The 21,607-nt window shown below is 36.5% G+C and overlaps 1 protein-coding gene across 1 annotated transcript in view; it reads right to left on the minus strand.

Moving 5' to 3' along the window:
• The window catches only part of LOC138239189 (enteropeptidase-like), a 64,389-nt gene that overhangs the window by 22,612 nt on the left and 20,170 nt on the right, over positions 1-21,607 (minus strand). The window contains exons 2-4 of the mRNA XM_069190219.1: positions 15,887-16,061; positions 12,585-12,766; positions 9,714-9,809 (exon numbers count right to left, since the gene is read on the minus strand). Of these exons, the coding sequence (XP_069046320.1) occupies positions 9,714-9,809; positions 12,585-12,766; positions 15,887-16,032 (424 nt within the window). The 5' untranslated portion in view covers positions 16,033-16,061. The remainder of the gene's footprint in view (positions 1-9,713; positions 9,810-12,584; positions 12,767-15,886; positions 16,062-21,607) is intronic.

Below are 21,607 nucleotides of genomic sequence, written 5' to 3' on the forward strand. Positions count from 1 at the left end.
AAATTGATGTACATGTTTACATGTTCTTTTGTAACATACACCTTTTTGTGATTTTTTTGTATATCTAAGCAAGTGTTCCTGCATCCCTCTTCTGCACTATAGGCATGGCTTTTATTCTGTTTGCTCCATTTCTAAAACTTTTTGCTCATGTGCATTTTTGTATTTTTTTACACCTCTAGCACTTTAACGTCCTGAATTTTCTTTGGCTTAATTTGTAGAATGAATTTGAGTTTTAGCCTTAAAATTCTTAAGTTTTCACTATCTTTTGTTTCTTGTCCTACAACTGTTATTATTGATCACCATGACTTCATTCAGCCTTTCCTGAACGTCTATGACAGGCAGAGAGAGTGCTGTTTCTGGTGCGATCTTTTGCAGCTGTCATTTCACTGTTTTAAACGAACAAGAAATTAGATTGCTCATAAATCCCTTACTCTATATAAATACAGCGTAATTGCCCTCCGAAAATCCTCTTTTTCTTGTTCGTTTTAGAGACCTTGATCGAAACTGATTTTAGATGTCAGAAAGGATTTATTTTCTCTGTATTTCCTACATTGCTTTGTCGAGATTTTAACTTTATATCTAGGCTCAGATTTCAACTATAAATCGTACAGTAATTAATAGCAGTAAATACTGATGTTTTGCTCCCTCTTACCACAAAAATCTATATGTTTTGTAGCTGGGATGAACTTTATTTCGTACGCGTAGCTACTGCGATTTGGACACGAAGCGATTAAAGATGGCGGCAAATCAGGCACCCAGAGAGGGGGGGGCGTCTTCTCGCCTCCATAACTAAAATGCCAAATAGGAGTGGCTTAAGCGACATACACAGTCGTGTAACTGACAGTTTGAGGTAGCCTATCGTGTAAATTTCGCTTTGTTGCTGATAGGTTAAGCTTTCGAAACTCTGCCCCAAAGTCATGTGACTGATGTTTCACCCTGTTTCGTTGGTTAAACGCAATGATCACAAGCACCACCATGGTAACTGGGATGTGTAGTTTTTAATTCCGTTTGAATTATAACTGTACGTACTGTCTTCATATTTGGCCAGGGCTTTAAAGAGAAGGCGCGCCAAAAAATTTAGGTGCCGTCGTCTCCGCTTTAAAGGTACCCCTGTGCTGGAAGAATTTGACCTCGGAACGTTTGCCCAGCGTAGTGACAGCTGACCATCCTCCATACGCTAAAGTGAAAAATTAATAAAAATGCCTAAAGTTGTAAATGTCATATTTACAACTTGTTGAAAATAAAAATGGTTGTAAAGTTTTCTAAAGCTTTCTCAGTCAAGAAAGAGAATTCATGTAGGGAGTTGAACAAGCATGTGTAGGCTGAAAAACAGAAGCTTAAGAGGGAAGAAAACGCTTTGAAAGAAAACAAGAATACAGGGCCCCAATTCAATTGCAACCTAAATCTTTCCCCACACACCCTGCCCCCGCTTCAATTGGAATATACACAAACAAAGCACTGAAAGCTTTACAGTAGAAGGTCAGGCGTTTCTAGGACGTTGAGATAGTGTCACAGTAAGGTGAACCCTTTGGGTAAGGAATGTTCCTGCCTCATGGACAACTATGCCACCTAATACAAACAGGGTGCTAGGCCCCCTTTACATTCCCACAGGTTCTGTTTATCACCAGAATCACCAACACACACACAGACCAGTGACAAGCATTTGTGTCATATAAGTGCCCTTTTTATTTTCTAACTACATTCACTATCACCCAAAGACACAACAAAAACAGCATTCACAGCAACAAAAGGTCCTTTCAAGGGTCATAATGAATCCAGAGGGACAACAGTCTTTTCTGTAAGGTACCAAACAGAGGCAACTCGAACTGTTCTTCTTAGTATCTGTAAAGTCTCTGGTGGCCCACTTGAAGGAATTTCCCCAGTTTCCGTTCAGGTTACACTAGGAATCCTCTGCGGGCTGCATTACATTCCCCTAAGTTTGTATCTGCTAGCTGGGCCTGTTTATTTGTTCCTTGCTTTCAGGTATTAAAAGTCCCTGTACATTACCTTTGTTCCAATGCCAGTGTCCCCCATAGTCATCAGTTCCCGAACCATCCAGGGTCTTGGGGGAATCTGGAGTGCACTCTGTTCTTGCTCAGATGGTTTTATTCCTCCCCTCAGCCAATCCCCCTCAGGGGGTTTTCCACTGTCCCTCTCAGAAACAGGTTTGCTCATTATTTTATCAGGAGGAAGCTTGTGTTGTTTGAGGGGTGAGAGTCCCGACCTAGGTGTTATGGGCTCTTTTTATTTCTGTGTTCACTCTTTGGCTCTCTGTCTTCCTCACATGGTCTGGCTAAAACTGGCTCAGCGACTCCTCACACCTCCAAGCATCAGTACCTAATTGCTTCCTGAATGACCGTTCTTACTGACTGTTCCTGCTAGATTGTATTTATTAGAGCAACTGAAGTTGCCCCCCTTGAGAGGCAACATTGACACCATCCTGGAAATCTGCATAACCCAATCAATCCCAGCCTGTTACTGCCTCAATGGCCCAAATCCTGGGACAATAGTACGTAATTCTGTCTTTATGATCTAACATCTGGGAGACAATTAATTCAGTTTTTTTTTTATTTAACCAGGTACTAGATCTTGTTTATATAAATGTTATATCAAGCACTACCAGCTTGTTTCCCTTCCCTCTGGTGCAAGATGATAATGTGCTGACTGGCATTCCCTCCCATTTTTAATCATTCTGTGTCTGAAACAAAATGGGTAAGAGAAAGAAACAGAAAAAAAGTGTATCCTGTCTTAATTTCAAATTATATTTTACCTTCATTTTCTTAAGTTATATATTTGTTTAAAACTACAGTATGGAAAAACAAGTTTTTTTTAAAAAAACAGGACATTTGATTGGTGGGTCCCTTATGTTAAACAGCAACAATGACAACAGAGCATCCTACTGAAAATTCCTTCCCTTCCCCCAGAACTGGTAGAACTATCTATTCTACATAACCTTACACAGTGGGGTTTTAACACTCTGAGCCTTTGTAAAAAGTACAGAGCTATGTTACATAAAGTGGCTGCGATGGAATGTACTAGTAGGTAAAAGTTAATTCCAAGCAGGAAAGAAAAGACTGAACGTGTATCCTCTACAAATCTTTAGTTTACAGACCATCCAAGGTCATTAATTACTAATGATATCTTCCGTATCACATTAAAATTGGAATGTTTTTTAAAAGTGTAGATCCACCTATTTTCTTATTGTTTTATCCAGGACAGGTAACAGTTTCACCAATACTATTTGGTAATTGTTTTACGATTTTGACAGACTTCAGAATGCTTCAACTGATGCTTAAAGATGTAACATAACGCGTACTGTGGTAAAAGAGCTATTGAGTACAGAACATCTTTCCACCTGTGAAATGATTTGCATATGTTGTTTATTCTTATCTGTGTAAACAGGAAATACAGAAGGAGTTTCAGAAATTAAACAGAGGTCTGGAACACCCTGTCTCAAACATAGACGTTTAATAAATTGAAGGTTGTGAAAACCATGACAAATACCTCAAACAAAATACAATTTTAAAATACAAGCAGTTTGAAATTATTAGTTGTTATTAATAAGTCACTTAACGTCGAACATTTGGAATATTTAGAAATACCAAAAAATTCTAAATAGTTTCCAAATTATTTATTGTTTTATTTTTTCAAAGAAATGTTTATTTGTTAAAAGAAAAGTCACATGACAAAGCCATTACACCACTGCATCGCTTGACAACTTAAGCTATAACTGAAAAGGTCAGGAAAAATGTTTCCAAGTAATCGTGGGTGAATGAGTCAAATTGGTGCAGATGTTTACAAAGAAAGTGGACTGCAGTAATAATTTGAGCTATATGAAAATAACTAAATCCTTAAATATCATTATTAATTTCTTTAGATGCGTGATTCCATAATGATATTCCCTGTTAATCAAATTCTAAAAATAATGCTTTTTTACTGCAATAAGGAGCGCAAGTATTCTTAGAAAAGGTTAAAATATTATAACTTTTTATAAAGTATATTAACTTAATATAGTTAGAAAGAGCACGTACAATTTTTTTCCAAAATAACCACAGAAAGTAACCGAATGAAATACTTTAATGCTTAAAATGTTTATGAAGAAAGTGGAATACTATTTTTAATATAATATAATATAATTTGATTAATAGGGAACATAATATGGAATCGCGTATCTAAAGAAATGAATAACGATATTAATTAAGGATCTTAATATATGTATTTATATAGCTGGTAGTATTACTGTAGTCCTCTTTCTTTGTAAACATGTTTAATTTGACTCATTCACGCATAATGAATTGTGAGAGAGTGATGGAGACAAGATGGAGGTTCTTATCAAAACTACATTCCCCAGAATGCAGTGGGAAATAATGTGTCAACCTAAGTCACCTGATCAGGAATGACTGAAGGATTAGCCCATTAAGAGCAAATTTTTGTTTTTAAAACCTTGGGGGAAGGAAAAGAGCCTGCAGTCATTTTTTTCAGTGACAAAGTTGATTAAAACTCATTCAAAGGGAGTCTTGTGTTAACAAAAACTCTGCTTAACAGAGCCGCTTGTAAGAGAATCTAAACTATTTTTTCCAGCTGTTAAACTCACGCAATGTTTGAGTTAGGCAGGAACATGTCATTGTATCTGATTCTTGATTTCATTTTTAAAAATAAATATAAGGCAACCAGCAATCACATATCCTGTTTTTTTTACCACTCGTTTTTCCATACTGTAGTTTGAGTTTTTGTGTAAGCTGTAAGTTCTTTTTACTTTTTAATTAAACATTTGAAAAACTTTAATTTTGTAAACGCAACACACATTTGGTACAGAAATAAAATCATGTTTTCTACAGGTGTTAAGCAGTTTAGCAGGTTGCTGATGTAGCGGCAATGCTTGTCAATAAGACAGAATTAAGTGTTGCGGTGCTTTCCCAAATGAGGCCCCATCTCTCTCTTCATCTCTGTGGTGCAGCCACAGAGAAGCTTTTCATGCAGGCTGATTTAAAGATGTTTTCTTTTGATAAGGGACAGCTCCCAAAGGGGGATGCACTTAGCTAAGCCTGGCTATCATGATCAATGGTCATCCATTGGCGCCTATCTGTCTAGGGAGTGCCAGATGGACATCTGGACTGCATTCCTAAGTGTCAGGAGTAAGTGACTCATATCTCACCTTGATCAACCAATCAGGGACTGGTAGGGCCGAGTAACCCACGTGGGACTCTGATGCCCATGGAACTCCAGGTAAAAACAGGCAACACAGAGGGCCTGGGAGAATTCTGTGGACTTTTCTAAAGGGAATTCAAAGGAGAATTTCAGGGCAGGATGGCCCAGGAGCAGAAGGCTCCCAAGGGCAGGACATTCTCGCAGCGCGCCTCCTGACCATCCTGAGACTCAGCCCGGACAACCACGGAACGGCCAGTGTGTCCGAGTGCCAGAACTTTCCTTTGTTCTAAGAGTCTAGAGCGGAGGTTGCCAGAGAGTAACCAGAGGATCCACCCGAGGTTAGCACCAGCAGCAGGCCTCGTGAACAGGTCAGAACTGTGGACAGCTGAATCACTATTCAGAACTAGCTCTTCATCAGGAACGAACCGGTCCTCTTCCTGACTTGCTGGGACCCAAAGACATCTTTTCTCCTGTGCACAAACTTTGCTAGTTAAAGCCAACACTAACTAGCTGGGCAGTGAGCATCAGCAGCGCACCGTCGCAAGCCGCAAAGCACAGCCTGGCACGCAGCCAGAGAGCGCGGATTGGACAGCAACAGCCTGCAACTGTTTCTTTGAGCCCGCAGGAGATCTGAATCCCTAGAGATTGGATGAGTATTCAACTTCAATGCATTACAGCTCGAGAATTCAATTGTTATCCCAACCAGTTGATATCAATTTAATTCCTAAGAGTTATGTACTTGTTTTGAGTATCTAATGTAGAAGTTGTAACCAAGTTCAATTACGAAACGGTCTAAATGAATGATATACTGAACGTATGTCCTCTTGATATATGCAACTCTTTGTAAAATAGTGCACCGTACACTAACTGTCCACCACTGCCCACTGATATAAAGTTAATATAAACAAGATCTAGTACCTGGTACAGTTTTTTTTTTTAAACTTATATCCCAGGTGTGAGTTCATAAAGCCAGAATTCTACTGCCAGATCAAAAGCCAGATCATCTACTGTAAAGCTTACAGTGCTTTGTTTGTGTATATTCCAATCACAGCGGGGGCAGGGGTTGCGTGGAAAATTTAAGGATGATATTGAATTGGGGATATGTATTCTTCACACCTGAAACATTGTTTTATCTGAAAGCGTTTTCTTCCCTCTCTAGCTAATCTTTTGCTGCCTACACATGCTTACACAGCCCTCTACGTAAATTCTCGTACTTGACTTAAAAAGCTTTAGAGAACTTTATATGTTTATTTTCAACAAATTTCAATAAATTTTTCACTTAAGCACTGCAGTAGCCACAAATAAATATTTTTTTTCTCCCGATGGTAACTGTAACAAATTGTCACATTTCACATCCTTGTGAAACGATCATGAAATTTTAATCCAATCAAAGTTTTAATGTTTTTTTTTTATTTTGAAACCGTGATCTTGACATGCAGGTGTGAAGTAGAGTTACCAGCTTCAGATATAAAAGGTTATTAATAATATCTTCCATGTTGCATTACCATTGGAATGTTCTTACAAGTGTAAAAAGAGGCGATACACATCGTGTCTCTATAACTCTTTAGTTTGCACAGAAATTCCACCGGAGCCACACAATATTGTCCGATTATACTGTTCTTGTGTCTAATTTCTAGTTTAGCAAGATTTGAGCGATAAACACATTTTTTAATGGGGTGATATTACCTACGTCTATATCACTGTACAACACAGGTTTGAGTCAGAGTGTCTGTTAATAAAACAGAGCGCCTTCCAATACATATAACAACTGCATGATTTTTTTAAATCCATTTCACCTAAATGAGGGGAATTAAATCAGTCAGAATCTCGGAGTGCCAATTGTGAAAATAACCCTTCTTCCCTCCTTTGCTTCGTGAAGAAATCCTTAATCACAATACCATCACTTATTTATCCAAATACACAAATTCACGCCAAAGCCAACAACAAGCTATAATAGTGGACTATTTTTATGTATTCACTATATAAGAAACAAATCGAAAGTAATATTCTGATCTTGCTTTGAACCTTTGGGTGCAGTGCTTTGTCCATTACCACTACAAGGACAATAAAAGTTTTTTTAAAAAGAAATGGATGTCGAAATGTTTCCAAAATGTCCAACTGTGATATTTTAGCTGCTTAGTTACATGATTCCATATTCATATAACTATCAAGTGATGTTAAATCACTACGACATTTATCTTTTTACAATAACAGTGGTGTTCTTATTACATATTCTTAGAAAAGGATAAAACGTTTTCATAAAGTACAGAATATAACCTTTATAGTGTTAGAGCAAACACGTTAAAACCTTAACCCACTAAGTTACCAAGTTAAAGACATTGATGTATAAAATATTTATGAATAATTAAAATATTTATGATGAAGGTTGAAAGTTGAGTACTTTTGTCCAACTGATCAATCTTGCTTTTATAAAATATACTTTTTAATGTTTAATGATTAACATACTGTAATACACAGTTTAAAATTATTAAAAGTCTTAAGAGTATACAACTTAAATTCTTAATTGGAAAAAGATTGTTCCTCTGCAGTGACCAGGATTCGTAACTGGGCGTTTTCTGGCGACAGCTCAAATGCTATACATGAGACATTAAGCTTTATTAGCTCCACTTGGCAGTTTTACAAGGTTTTACCAGGTGATTCCAGATACTATTATCATATTATCATATTTCAATTTGCTAGCGGTATAATGAGGTATGATGCCCCATGCCTACCATGTTTAGACACAGCATACTCTGTGCATTTTGAATGGCTGGATCTTTATATTCTTACTAAGAAGAAAAAAAGGCAGCAAAAAAGATATGTATAAAAAACTAAAATTTATAATTTAAATTTTGTAATTTAAAATACTCAAAATATTCTGTATGTCTTTATTTTTTTATTTAAAATTAAATATATATGTATACACTTAAAACACTCAATTGCTATTTCTGTTTATGGGCATCTTTTCAAATTCCCTTGCTCTTTCCAAGCATCCTGGAGATTGTTGTTCTGGAGGTTCATGTTATTACTTTATTATTAATATTATTTTGACATTAGGCTGACTGTGATATATAAAATAAAACTGAAATGTATATATAGTTTACATGTTACATTATTGTTAGAGAAAGTCTTTATTATGCCCAAGGGACATTTTGTTAAAAAAGACCCTATTACATTATAACGCATCCTACTTCCTACCTCTGAGCTGCCAATGATTTGTGTTTCATTTTCTATTATAACACATGTAAGTAAAAGAGCACAAATACACTTTTCTAAAATAACCACAGCAAGTGACCGAGAAATAAAAGTAGAAACTGTTAATGAAGAACGTGGAATACTGTTTTGTACCATATATATACAGTATATATTTATTTTTAGCTATACTATACTACTACATATGTATATTATTTTTGTATTATTTATTATTAATAACTTAATATTGTTGATGGTATTAAGAGACATTATTATACTTTAGTTATTTTTATTTGTAGCTACTAGAATTTCCTTTTAGTTCCATTATTCCATATTAATATTCCCTATTAAGTGTATTTTAAAAAGTAGTACAACTTTTTATAACAATTACAATATAAAGTATGAATAGTATTGTATTAATCTTTATATAATAAGAACAAGCATGTCAAAACTTTTCCAAAATAACCACAGTAAGTGAAAGAGTTAAAGACTTTGATACAGAAAATGTTTATGAAGAAGGTGGAATACTTTATTTTTAGCTACCACTACTACAATATAATATATTTATATATAATAATAATATATTTATATATTTTTATTATATATACATTATAATATATTTATATATTTATGTATAATATATTTATATATTTATGTATAATATATTTATATTCCTAAAATAATATTGTTTATGATCTTCAGAGACATTATACTCCCATTATTTTTATTTTCAGCTACCAAAATATCCCTTTAGGTACATATATCCATATTAATATTTAAAGAAGTAGGGAAACAGATTAAAACAAGCAATTGTTTCACATCTAACAAACCACAAGAGCCACCTTCAAAGATCAACCATCGTCGTCTTTGGTCAATGAATCACACAGCCGAAGTACACCACACCATGATGCAGAGCCTCTAATGCACTTCCTGAGTGACTGCATCTATATTTTTGCTTTATTTTTGTTGAGTGAGAGATGACTATGTATATATGCTTTATTTTAATCGGTTATTATAGATGTAATATGTATGTGTTTTATAATCATCTGTCCTGAGAGATTTAACTGTTGTGGGATTGTAGAGAAATAGAACCAAATTAACTTGTTGGGAAGATGTTCCACATAGTTTGTGAGGCAAGCTGAACATTAGATTTCAAAGTATACATCCCCTGAATGTATTTTTTGTCTTAATTTACATTTTATGAACATTAAAGTTGTCTTGACCAGTGTCTTTTTTAAAACAACAAGATCAATTCAAGCTTCGTGTCTCACAAGCTATTCTCTGATGTTACTGCAATCTTTACAACCAAACAAACACAATAATGCTACATTATTTTGAATGCAGTGTATTAAAATGAAAAGTCCAATAATCACCTTGTTCTTCTTCTCGTCCCCACCCTGCTATCACACACACTGTTCCTGCAGGAAACTCATGCTCCTTCTCAGGAAGACATATTGGCTGGATATAATCTGCATGGATACATCATTAAGAGGTTTTCAGAAATGGCAGAATATTCAAAGAACCAAGAGACAGTTACACAATATACCCCCAGCAAAATCCTGAATTCAGCTGAGTTCAGTTAACTTTAAAAGCAGACTTTTAATCAGAATTGTGTATTAATTTTACAGCTGTTCAGAATAGTGATATCACAAACAAGTTTAATATATATGAAAGGTCAAATTTCTTAGTTGCATGAGGGTGCAATAGGAAGAAAACTAATTCATACCATTGTTAAAAGTTTTCTGAAATTTCTGAAACCTTAAAAAAATTATTCAGCTACACACATCTGAAACACAGGTGTTATCAAGGCTCACACAAAAGCCAGTGGTCTGAGAGCCCGGAATTGCTGTTATGGCTGATGTAATAGTTGAACTGAAATGAACCAAGAACCTGAGATCAGAGTGACACCGGTAAAATTCAGAAAAGTTTTTTGCCCACTTTGTTTTTTGTAGTGAGAAGACTGCAAGGACATATGCATTGTAGTTGTATAGCTCATTTCACAAGTTATTCCTTCTCAACGATTCACTGTGATTTAAAATAAAGCATTAATCAAATTAAATTTGAATGGATTGCTTTGATACCCTGTAATAAACCAGCATGCTTAGTATGAGGTATCGACCTCTAGATTTTAGAATGAAATGTTGTACTTATACCCAGTTCCCAACTCAAAATAGAACTAACACTTGTCTGTATTAATTCAAAATCCTAAAATTCTGGCTCAACATGTATCTGCCCAGTGGGATGATACACGTTCTAGTAATAGACGCACACACATCCAGTGCCCTAAAAAAAAATTATTGGCACCCTTGGTAAAGATGAGCAAAAAAAGCTATGAAAAAATCTTTGTTGTTTATCGGCTTGGTCTTACACTGAAAATATGAGGGAAACCTTACCTTTCAGTGAGGAAAACTTACTCAAAGAAAAAAAAAAGGCTGATAAAAAATAATCATTTTTCTCAAAAACACAGGTGTCACAATTATAGGCACCCCTAGAAATTCCTATGAACCAAATCTAACTGACATATATTCCCATTTATGTCAATTATATGTCACTGCGGAGCAGCGGCTCTATGGCTAAGGATCTGCGCCTGTGGCTGAAAGATTGCCAGTTCAAATCCCACGTTCAGCAGAGGAATTCTACTCTGCTAGGCAATGCCCTAAACCCCAACTGCTCCAGGGGTGCTGTCCAATGGCTGACCCTATGCTCTGACCCCAAGCTTCTCTCTGTCTGTGTGTCTCATTGAGAGCAAGCTGGGGTATGCAAAAAAGACAAATTTCTAATGCAAGAAATTGTATATGGCTAATAAAGTGATCTTATCTTATTCATATTTTACCTTTTGTAAGCACACCTGAGTCTTTAGGAACTCTTAAGTGTCTATCCATGCCTTCCCGTTTCACTGGGACATAAATATGAGGTAACAGGCAGGCCAAACACCCTTAGTCATCCATCAACATGGGGCAGACCAGAGAATACAAAAATGAAATGAGACAAAAGGTTGTTGACCTTCATTAATCAGGCAATGGCTATAAAAATAGCTTCACACCTTAAAATACCCATCTCTACTAGTAGGGCAATAATTAAGAAGTTTCGAATAACTGGAGCTCTGATGAACCTGCCTGGAAGAGGACGCAAGTGTATTTGGCCCACACACACAGTGAGGAAGATGGTTTGAGAGGCAAAACTTTCTCCTAAGATCACAGTTGGACAATTGCAGGAGTTGGTTGCATCCTGGGGTCACCAAGTCTCCAAAACTACAATTAGACGCCACCTCCATGCCAACAAATTATTTGGAAGGCTTGCCAGAAGAAAGAGTCAAGGTCATGCAAAAAAGAACCTAGTACCCACTGTGAAATATGTTAGGATACATGGCATCATGGACTCCATCAAATACTAGCAGATTTTAGATCACAATTTGGCTGCCTCTGCCAGTAAGCTAAGACTGGGTCATGGTTGGATCTTCCAGCAGGACAATGATACAAAGCATATCTCTAAATACACAGAGAAATGGTTCACTGACCACAGTCATGCTTTTGCAGTGGCCATGTCAGTCCCCTGACCTAAACCACATTGAAAACCTGTGTGGCGAGCTGAAGAAGAGAGTCCACAAGCGAGGACCAAGGACTGTGAAGAATCTGGAGAGATTTTGTATGGAGGAACGGTCTCAGACCCCTTTAGAGAAGACTCAGTGCTGTTATCTTGGCAAAGGAAGGGTGCACAAAGTACTAAACGCAGGGGTGCCAATAACTGTGACACATGTGTTTTTGAGAAAAATGTTAATTTTTTATAAGGATTTATTTTCTTTTAATAATTTTACCTCACTGAAAGGTTAGATTTCTCTCATATTTTAGTGTAAGATCAAGCTGATAAACAACAGACATTTTTTCTTAGCCTTTTTTGCTCATCTTTACCAAGGGTGCCAATAATTCTGGAGGGCACTGTATATATATATACAGTATATATGTTAAATCAACACCTTATTAAAAACCATACGTTCGCTGAAATTCATTACTAGGTTTGTATATCAGTAATATATTGTGAAATTCAAACAAAGCAACTCTGTTGAGGTTCTCAACTAATCTCTTAGTTGCTTCTGGTGGCTTACCTTGTCTGAGAGGTTTCTGTATGTATGAATGTCTGTGTGTAATGGAGCATAGTTGTTAATAGCTATCAAGTACAGCATATGACAAAAATCACATATCAATGTATTTTGTATTAATTCAAATGTGGAATCAAAAAGACATTACCTGTTAGTTTGATGCTTAAGTCAAGGTGCATCATAGCAATGTCACCATCTTTTGTTCTCTTGTTGTATTGTGGGTTCATCACAATGCGGTCAATCCGGCGGATTACTGTGTTTGGAGAACTTAGGTTTAACTGTGTGTGAAGACCGATCAGTGCTTCCCATTCTGTGAAATGGATGTTTCTCCTGTAATGTCATATAAAAGTATATTGGAATGGTAAGCATTTTAATGACAAGAGGATATGCCTTTCTTTTTCATTCATTTTAAAACTATCAGTTTTGTGAAGAAGTGATGCAAAGAAAGCATTACAGTCAAGCCGAACCATTAAGGTTCTCATTGAATTTAAATAAGCTCTTTATTTTTGTATTAATATGCACAACTAAGTATGCTAACAGGGATAGGTAATATGGTAAAGTATGTAATATGGAGTAAACAATACACTGAAGTGCACAGCATTAGACATTAAGTTTATAAAGTTGCAGTATACACACAAATTTGTATAGTTACCAGTCATGCACACCATTGTTAAACAAGTGATAAGAATAATGTTACTTGGAGATTAATATAGATTCTGTACCAGATGTGGATTAATGGACTAGCTCACTGCTCGTTTGCAAAAAAGTAAAGTATTATAGGCCTGGGAAAAGCCTTTCTACCTTGTGGGGGTATGAGTTGCCAGTGCTGCCTCCATATATCATCTAGATATTATCTATTATGATCTCAAGATCAACAATTTAGTAAATGCTGAGAAAAAATCACAAGTATTACAGGACCAAAACCAGGATGAAAAACATATTCTGTTGGTGACTGAAAAATTCCCAGAGCACTTAATTAAAACCTTAAAGCACAGTCAGAGATATCACCAATATCCTCCAGAGTGCTGCAATAAAGTATTGTAAATCCATAGAATACAGACAACTGAGACAGCATAATTACAAAGACTACGGTATGTCACATGACATAAACCTTTCATTATCACCAATAACAGAAAAGTTTATTAGAATTTGCTTGGCAGTATAAGACGAGCCATGAAAGTTTTGAAACAGTGATGAACTTTCACCAAAGTCAAAGACTGACTTATCTTCATTTATAATGTAACTAATGATGGTAGCAGCAGGATGAATTCTGAAGGTCACATTAACAAATTACTTTTGTAGAAGAAAATGGATATGTATTGGGCATACAACATCCTGTACTGTATTACTAATTCAAGCAAATAATTCATTTGGGGAAAAAGGAAAAAAATCTTAGACTAGGCAGGCCAATCTCAATATGATTTAAATCCAATTGAGCATGCATTTTACACACTGAAGAGAAAATTAAATCAGAACATCCCTAAACAGCCATTTTTAATTAATTCAAAGTGGCTAGAATAATGACTTGACAAACCATCTAAAATGATTACACAAAGTGTCTGGTGAGCTCACAGACGTTATCTAGTTAATCTCATTCTCACAAATATAAATTGCTTTCCTAAAAATCAAAATAAACAATTTAGACTTTGCTGTCCCAATACCTCTGAAAGACACTATATAAACTGAAAAATAAGGTCTCAGAGAGTAAAATGTTTAATAGGAGAATATAACACCCTCTACAAGGAGTGTGCTCTATAGGGTGTGATATAATACAGGGAGGCAGAGATCTTGTTAGTGAAGCGTGCATTGCTACTCAACAACTGCTGAAGGAGTCTGTAAACTTACAAGATACAGCTGGGTGTGTCCCTAGACTAACAGACTGAATATTTTTTTGTGGGGAAAAACAGCCTGTCTGTCAGTTCTGGGATAGTTTCAGGATGGAGAAGATATAAGTTTAGTTCTCCTGTTTGATATGCATGAATGTAAAATGTATCCATCTAACTCATGCTGAGACATAGGCATGGCAGTAAGTGTGGCCATGGTGAAGCATGCTGTGCTGTAAGGGGAGAGTAACAGCAGCAATGTCAGAGGAGATAGGGAAGTATAAACATCTGTAATGTTGAGAAGAAAATGTTTTGATTTTAAAGAGACAGCATGTTCTGGAGTAAGAGAACAAGGGCTGTTGGTGAAAGGTCTGCTTTGTGAGTATTGTGAAAATCAGTGTCTCATATATGAATTAGTGTGTGTTCCGGGAGGTAGGCGTGGTAAGGGGTCATCACCCTGGCATTATGAATTATTGGGTGGAGAAAAAGAGTCTATTCAGCTGCTGAACTCTGGTGGAAGGCATGCAGTGGCAACAGTATGAGTGTGCCAGTGAAGCAGGTATGTGAGAAAGAAGTCAGGTCTGCACGGGGGGTATATGTGCCAGAAGTTGTATCTGTAAGTTTTAGTGTAAAGACAGTAGGCCCACCACACAAGAGAGTTGAATTGGACGTTTTGAAGAATTGTGTGAATAGTCCAGATTACAAGAGTGTGCTAGACGGGCCCTAACCCTGGAAATACAAAGTATCAGGTGGGAGAAAGAGTCTATCTGGCTGCAGGCCTGGGAGAAAAGGATAAGTCATTGGGAGGTTGAGAAATAAGGGTGTTTGGGTGTGAGGTTGAGACTCTGGTGACTGTTGTGAGTCTCAGACCCAGCTTAGTGGCATAGGAAAGAGATATCAATAGGTAAAGGTAGACCTGAAAGTCTGAGATCTGACTAGCACAGAGTAAATGGGCCAGTAGCCTGCATAAGAGAGTAACAGCAGGGAGCTGGAGCCTCCAAGAAAAATGTTTTTTTTATATCAGGGAGCAGCAGTCTCCAGATAAGGGAAGCAGAAGGCTGGTATCTAGGAGCAGGGATGCTTCTAAACTAAGATACAGACATCAAGGTGCAGGGAAGACTCATGATGAGTAGTAAGCTCTATTGTTGCCATGTTGGCCTGCTGATAAGATAATGAAGGTGGTAGAGTGGGTCCTGCCAAGTGGGAACAACTGAGTTTGAGAGTCTTCCATTGCTACACTCAAACAGGGACTGGCATTTGAGAGAGACAAACAGAGGTGAGATATGTTGAGCCTGAGTGTTTGCCAGTGAAAGGCTCAGCAATTTGAATTAACCTCAAGAAAGTATGAAAAGGACTAAGGCATGTATGTAGGTGACTCTGAGCCTGAGAATCCATGAGCCGAGAAAAATAATGTCTCATGTCTCAGAAAAGAGCGCATCTGGGATGGGGGGAAAACCACAAAAAAAAGTTCCCCAAAAGTCTGTGATGGGCATGTCAGCCAATGTGGACACCTGTTTTGTGCTTGAAAGGGATGGTCATGCTCCATAGTGTCACAATGGCCACAGACACAGTGACATACAATTACTAGCTGTTACTTACAAAAAGGCCAAATATTTAAGCCCTTTACCCATAGACACAGTGACCTGCAGTCACCACCCAGTCTTCACTGATGAGAGTGCCTCCACATATATGGCGTCCCCTGAAATGAAGAGATACTATCCAAGGCCAGGCTCCTTCTTCAGAGTTATTTCCTCCTACCACTTTCCATTCCATCTTCCGAAAGACAATTCTCTTTCCACAGGCTTTTAAAACAAAAAGAAATTAGCAAAATTTTCATCAATACAGCAAGAGCTTCCATTCATCCATTTTCTAACCAATTTATCCGGTAAAGGATGACAGTGGAGCCAGAGCCTATCCTATCCAAACAATGGGCACAAGGCAAGATACATGCTGGACAGTACACCAGTTCATTGCAGGGCATACATATGCAGCCACTCAGAATGCACATCAACTCACATTACGTTGTGTGATTCACTGGCCAAATATGATCATTAGTAACATGTGTGGTGCTAGTGAAATGATTGATTCTCTACTGTGCATCTTTAAATTCAATTTATTTGTATATCACAACACATCCACTTTAAATTGTAACACTTTATTGTCTCTGGAAAAAGAGTCAATTTCCACCTGGTATGATGCTCCTTCAAACATTTTGTAATATCTCTGGAAGTTTATAGAGTAGAAGCGTAGTTCATGTCTTAAATTAAAGCTACAGATGCAGCCATTCAAAGTGCGCGGTACAGACACCGCAGTACAGATACTGCAGGTATGATGACACGCGATACCGCGGTGCGTGATTGGTTGACCGACAGGGGCACTCGTGGTCCGTTGGTCTGTCGTAGAAAGACTTACTGTAAACGTCTTTACTGTGCCCGTTGTAGATATTGAATTTTACCACTGAAGGGAAATCTTAGTAGCTGAGCATAAAAAGAATAGGAGCATACTGTAACGCGCGTGAAGGCCATAAACGATATTAATTTTGGAACGTAAACATACAGTATATGGCTGGTCTTGGTACTTTAAAGAAAAAAATACACACCAGTATTCCATTTCTCCCTAAACATTGTAAGCTTCGAAGTCTTTAACTAACGTGATACCGGAGTCAACAAGCATACTTTTAGAATTTGATTAAAAGGGAATATAATATGGAATCGCGTATCTAAAGAATTGAATAACGGTATGATTATATCCGTGTACTGCTGCAGAGCTATGTAGGGCTGTTTCGCCTGCCTGATCATGCGAGCTGTCTTGTAGCCTACTGGTCTAGGTGCGTGACTACCAACTGGCAGGTTGTGTGTTCGAATCCAGCTGGTGCTGGACTTTTCATTTTTATTTATTTATTTTTTAATCGCGTAACATAAACATATTACCGTATGAAACTGTACTGTATACAGTATGTATATGTATATTTAATGTCTTAACTGTGCCCGTTTAATTGAATTAAAAAAAAATATTTAACACGAACATTAAGCTGTTTACATCTTCCGCCTGAGAACAGTCACCCGTTGCTACCCAACGCAGAATGGTGATTGGCTGACACTATCTGACACCCATCTGATTGGAGAAAAAAGACGTGCTGGTGTGCTATACACACTACCAGGAAGAGGATTTCTTTCTATTCAAAACGTGTATTTTAAAAGTTTAAGAAGTAAAAACCTTACAGCGTACACAGATTTCTAAACTGATCAGGATCGTTATCTTTGTCTTATGCATAATAATGTTCACCGCTCTGTCCAGCAAATTAATAATAAACTTTATTTTATATAGCGTTTTAAACGAATAAGTAATTAGATTGCTCATAAACCTAATCACTTGCTTTTTCTTTTTATTTAGGCTCAGATTTCAACTATAGATCGTATTATTAATAACCATAATAACAACCAACCAAGAAAAACAACCATATAAACATAATGGGGGTGCTGGACCTTCCAGTTTTATTTATTTATTTTTTAATCGTGTAACATAAACATATTACCGTATGCAAACTGTACTGTATACAATATGTATATGTATATTTAATGTCTTAACTGTGCCCGTTTAAGTATTGAATATTCATATCTAATTTTACCACTGAAGGGAAATCTTAACATAAACATACAGTATATGGCTGGTCTCGGTACTTTAAAGAAAAAAATACACACCGGTATTCCATTTCTCTCTAAACATTGTAAGCTTCGAAGTCTTTAACTAACTTGATACCGGAGTCAACAAGCATACTTTTAGAATTTGATTAAAAGGGAATATAATATGGAATCGCGTATCTCAAGAAATTAATAACGATATAATTATATTCATGTTGCAAAAGAACTGCAACGGACATAAAAACTCCCTTGCATGGTTTCATTACGACCAGAATCGGTCTTGAGATATTTTTAACTTGATTTACAGTATTTGAGAGGTATGTCTTAACACCGATACTACAGTGCTTAAGTACTGCTCACGTATATGTTTCTAGGTTTATATTATGCATTTCATACGGTCAAATTACTTTTGAGCAATAAGAAGCGAGAAACGGTATGCGTTTTACTTTCGTTTTGTGCTGGGACCCGTGGATTGATTAGAGATATCAAGTACATACAAGTCATTTTTTAAATGTTGTAGTTCGTCTTGAAAAAATGTTACGAGTACATCATCTATCAACAATTACACAGGTTCTGTTTCCATATTGCGGATTTTGGTTACGTAATATTATTTTCTAGATTTCACGTTGTGAATATGATGGGATGTCTGATGGGATGTTTCTAAAAATCCATCCTCTGTAAAACGTCTTCTCTAGTTGTCCTGCATATGTATTCGCTAATGAAGCTGTGTGTTCTGAGCCTAGATCTCTACATTTCTGTATGATCCAGCTTAGAGGGCTAAAGACAGCTTGTGTTTAAATTGAGTGTAAGGCAATTTATGCTTCTAAAGTCATGGTCAGCATTTATCTTTGTACTGTGCTGTAAACTTGTTCTGTGCCAAGTCACATTATTTTATAGCGTTTTTAAAGCGTTATCAAATACGGTGTTACTGTAGTTTACTGAGTCCCATGTCACATGGTCTGTGATTGAAACCTGTAAAACCGGTTTAATTCGTCACAGCCAGCACTCTTCAGGTGTGAGGGTCTTCTGCTCAGAATGAAACGCTAAAATGTTTGTGTATATTCTAGTGGTAGTGGGGGCGGGGTGTGTGGGAACAGGTTTGGTTGAAACATTTTCTCTGAAAGCATTTTCTTCGCAGTTTAACCGATCTTGTTACAGCATGTTACAGTTTACTATTATTAACCATATTAATTTTAAGTGCTTAATGTAAAATCTTGTAAATTTTCATTGTTCAAATATACATTAAGTCTGACTATCATATAATAAGTTAAATACAAAACTAAAGAAAAAATAGGGTTAAATATAATTCAAAATATTTTGCTAACAATGTTAACTGTTTATGAATAATAAAATGTATTAACTAAGGAGTAGGATGGCACAGTTGTTAGTATGTTTTTTGTTTTATTTTTAACCCAATCTCCTGGAAACCATTAGTACGATGGTGAATCGGAGATTCTCAACCCTTGCTGCGTACGACTGGAAAATAATTTGTGATCGGATCAACGAAATGCTTCGTAGGAGGAGGCTGTCTTTTCCTCTTGTCTAACAGTCTGTCCACAAACAAAACATTCCTGTTAGACAAGAGGAATTGAAAAAAAAAACAATGTTGTCAATGAAAACCGGTGTGTGTGTCTCTCCCTGCTGGATGTCCCTCTCACAAACTGCTGAATGAATAAAATAATTTTATTGAAAACGAGTTTGCGATTGTCTGGTCTTTAAATTCTGGAGATACGCGATTCCATATTATATTCCCTTTTAATCAAATTCTAAAAGTATGCTTGTTGACTCCGGTATCGCGTTAGTTAAAGACTTCGATGCTTAAAATGTTTAGGGAGAAATGGAATACTGGTGTGTATGTTTTCTTTAAAGTACCGAGACCATCCATATACTGTATGTTTAAGTTCCAAAATTAATATCGTTTATGGGCTTCACACGCGTTGCAGTATGCTCAGGCACTAAGTAAAAGGAGATGCTTCGTATTGCTTGACTAATTTTAAAAACTAAGTTATAAATATAAAAATTGCAGGCGCTGCTCTGGTGCGTCGGCTCCTACACAGTGCCTGTCTGCCGTAAGCGTTACAATATACATACAGTACCCAACACTGCTTGTATCCATCTGTCAAGCAAATAAAACACCTTGAATTGAATTGAATTGAGGGGAGAAGGGGGGGATACTAAAGCCAATACTGGCTCAGTATTGCTAATGCGTTGGTTTAACGGTCCGGGTGTGGCAGGCTTCCAATGTCAACTCGACTCGATTAGAAGACAATGAACATATTTTAGCCCTAAATGAATTAATAGCAAACATGGTTTACATAAAATACATTTTTCCAAGAAAGTTTATAATAATACGATCTATAGTTGAAATCTGAGCCTACTTTAAAAATAAAGGAAAAGCATTTTCAGAGAACAATCACGCTGTGTTTATGTAGAAAAAGTGATTAGGTTTATGAGCAATCTAATTACCTATTCGCTTAAAACGCTATATAAAATAAAGTTTATTTAGAGATGAATGATCAGTGTCGCAGTTTAAATAATGGGAGTCAGGAAACTAACTAAGCGCCACCGGATTTAATAACGCAATAAAAACGCTATAAAATAATGTGACACAGTACAGCACAGTACAACAATACTGACCATGACTTTAGAAGCATAAATTACCTTACACTCAATTTAAACACAAGCTGTCTTTCTGTATGAACCTCTAAGCTGGTTCATACAGAAAATGTAGAAATGCATTAGCCTGATCATGATTAAAAAACACATAATTAAACACGCGTTTGCGATTTAAATCAGAACACGATTTAAATCAATATAAATGTTTATATTGTAACACATACTGTCCAGCCTCCATTTCTCTATAAAAATTTACTGTTGCACACACACACACAATAGAAGCAGGAACCGCTGTCAGAAGGGAAGATATGTTCAAAATATCACAAATATCGATCATGTTGCAATATTTTGAAATATAAAAATCAATTGATTGTCCATAATATCGCTATTCTATTTTTTCGAAGAAATGTTTGTTAAAATAAAAGTCCAGCACCAGCTGGATTCGAACACACAACCTGCCAGTTGGTAGTCACGCACCTAGACCAGTAGGCTACAAGACAGCTCGCATGATCAGGTAGGCGAAACAGCCCTACACAGTCCTGCCAGTACACGGATATAATCATACCGTTATTAAATTCTTTAGATACCCGATTCCATATTATATTCCCTTTTAATCAAATTCTAAAAGTATGCTTGTTGACTCCGGTATCACGTTAGTTAAAGACTTCGAAGCTTACAATGTTTAGGGAGAAATGGAATACCGGTGTGTATTTTTCCTTGTGATATTTTAAGCTCTAGTTGAATGATAGGTGTCGCATTTTAAATCATTTTCGTAGCTAGAAATTATGAAACACCCTGTTAAAAGCAAGGAAGTTTTTATGCCCCGTTGAAGTAAAACAAAATGCCTGACAAAGTATGGCTTGGACAGATTCCAAGTGCTTGTACAAATGTGCTAAAGAAATTATACTTTGAGTATACAGCTTGTCCAAAGTCATCCATTATTAATACTATTAGTAATATCTTCAGTAAAGGCTTTGATGCATAAATATTTCTGATAAAGGTAGGTTGTGTACTTTTGTCCAACTGAGCAATCTTGCTTTCATAAAATATACCAACATTTTAATGACTGATGATTAACATGCTGTAATACA

The sequence above is a fragment of the Lepisosteus oculatus genome, chromosome 5, assembly GCF_040954835.1.
Source record: "Lepisosteus oculatus isolate fLepOcu1 chromosome 5, fLepOcu1.hap2, whole genome shotgun sequence".
Lineage (NCBI taxonomy): Eukaryota > Metazoa > Chordata > Actinopteri > Semionotiformes > Lepisosteidae > Lepisosteus > Lepisosteus oculatus.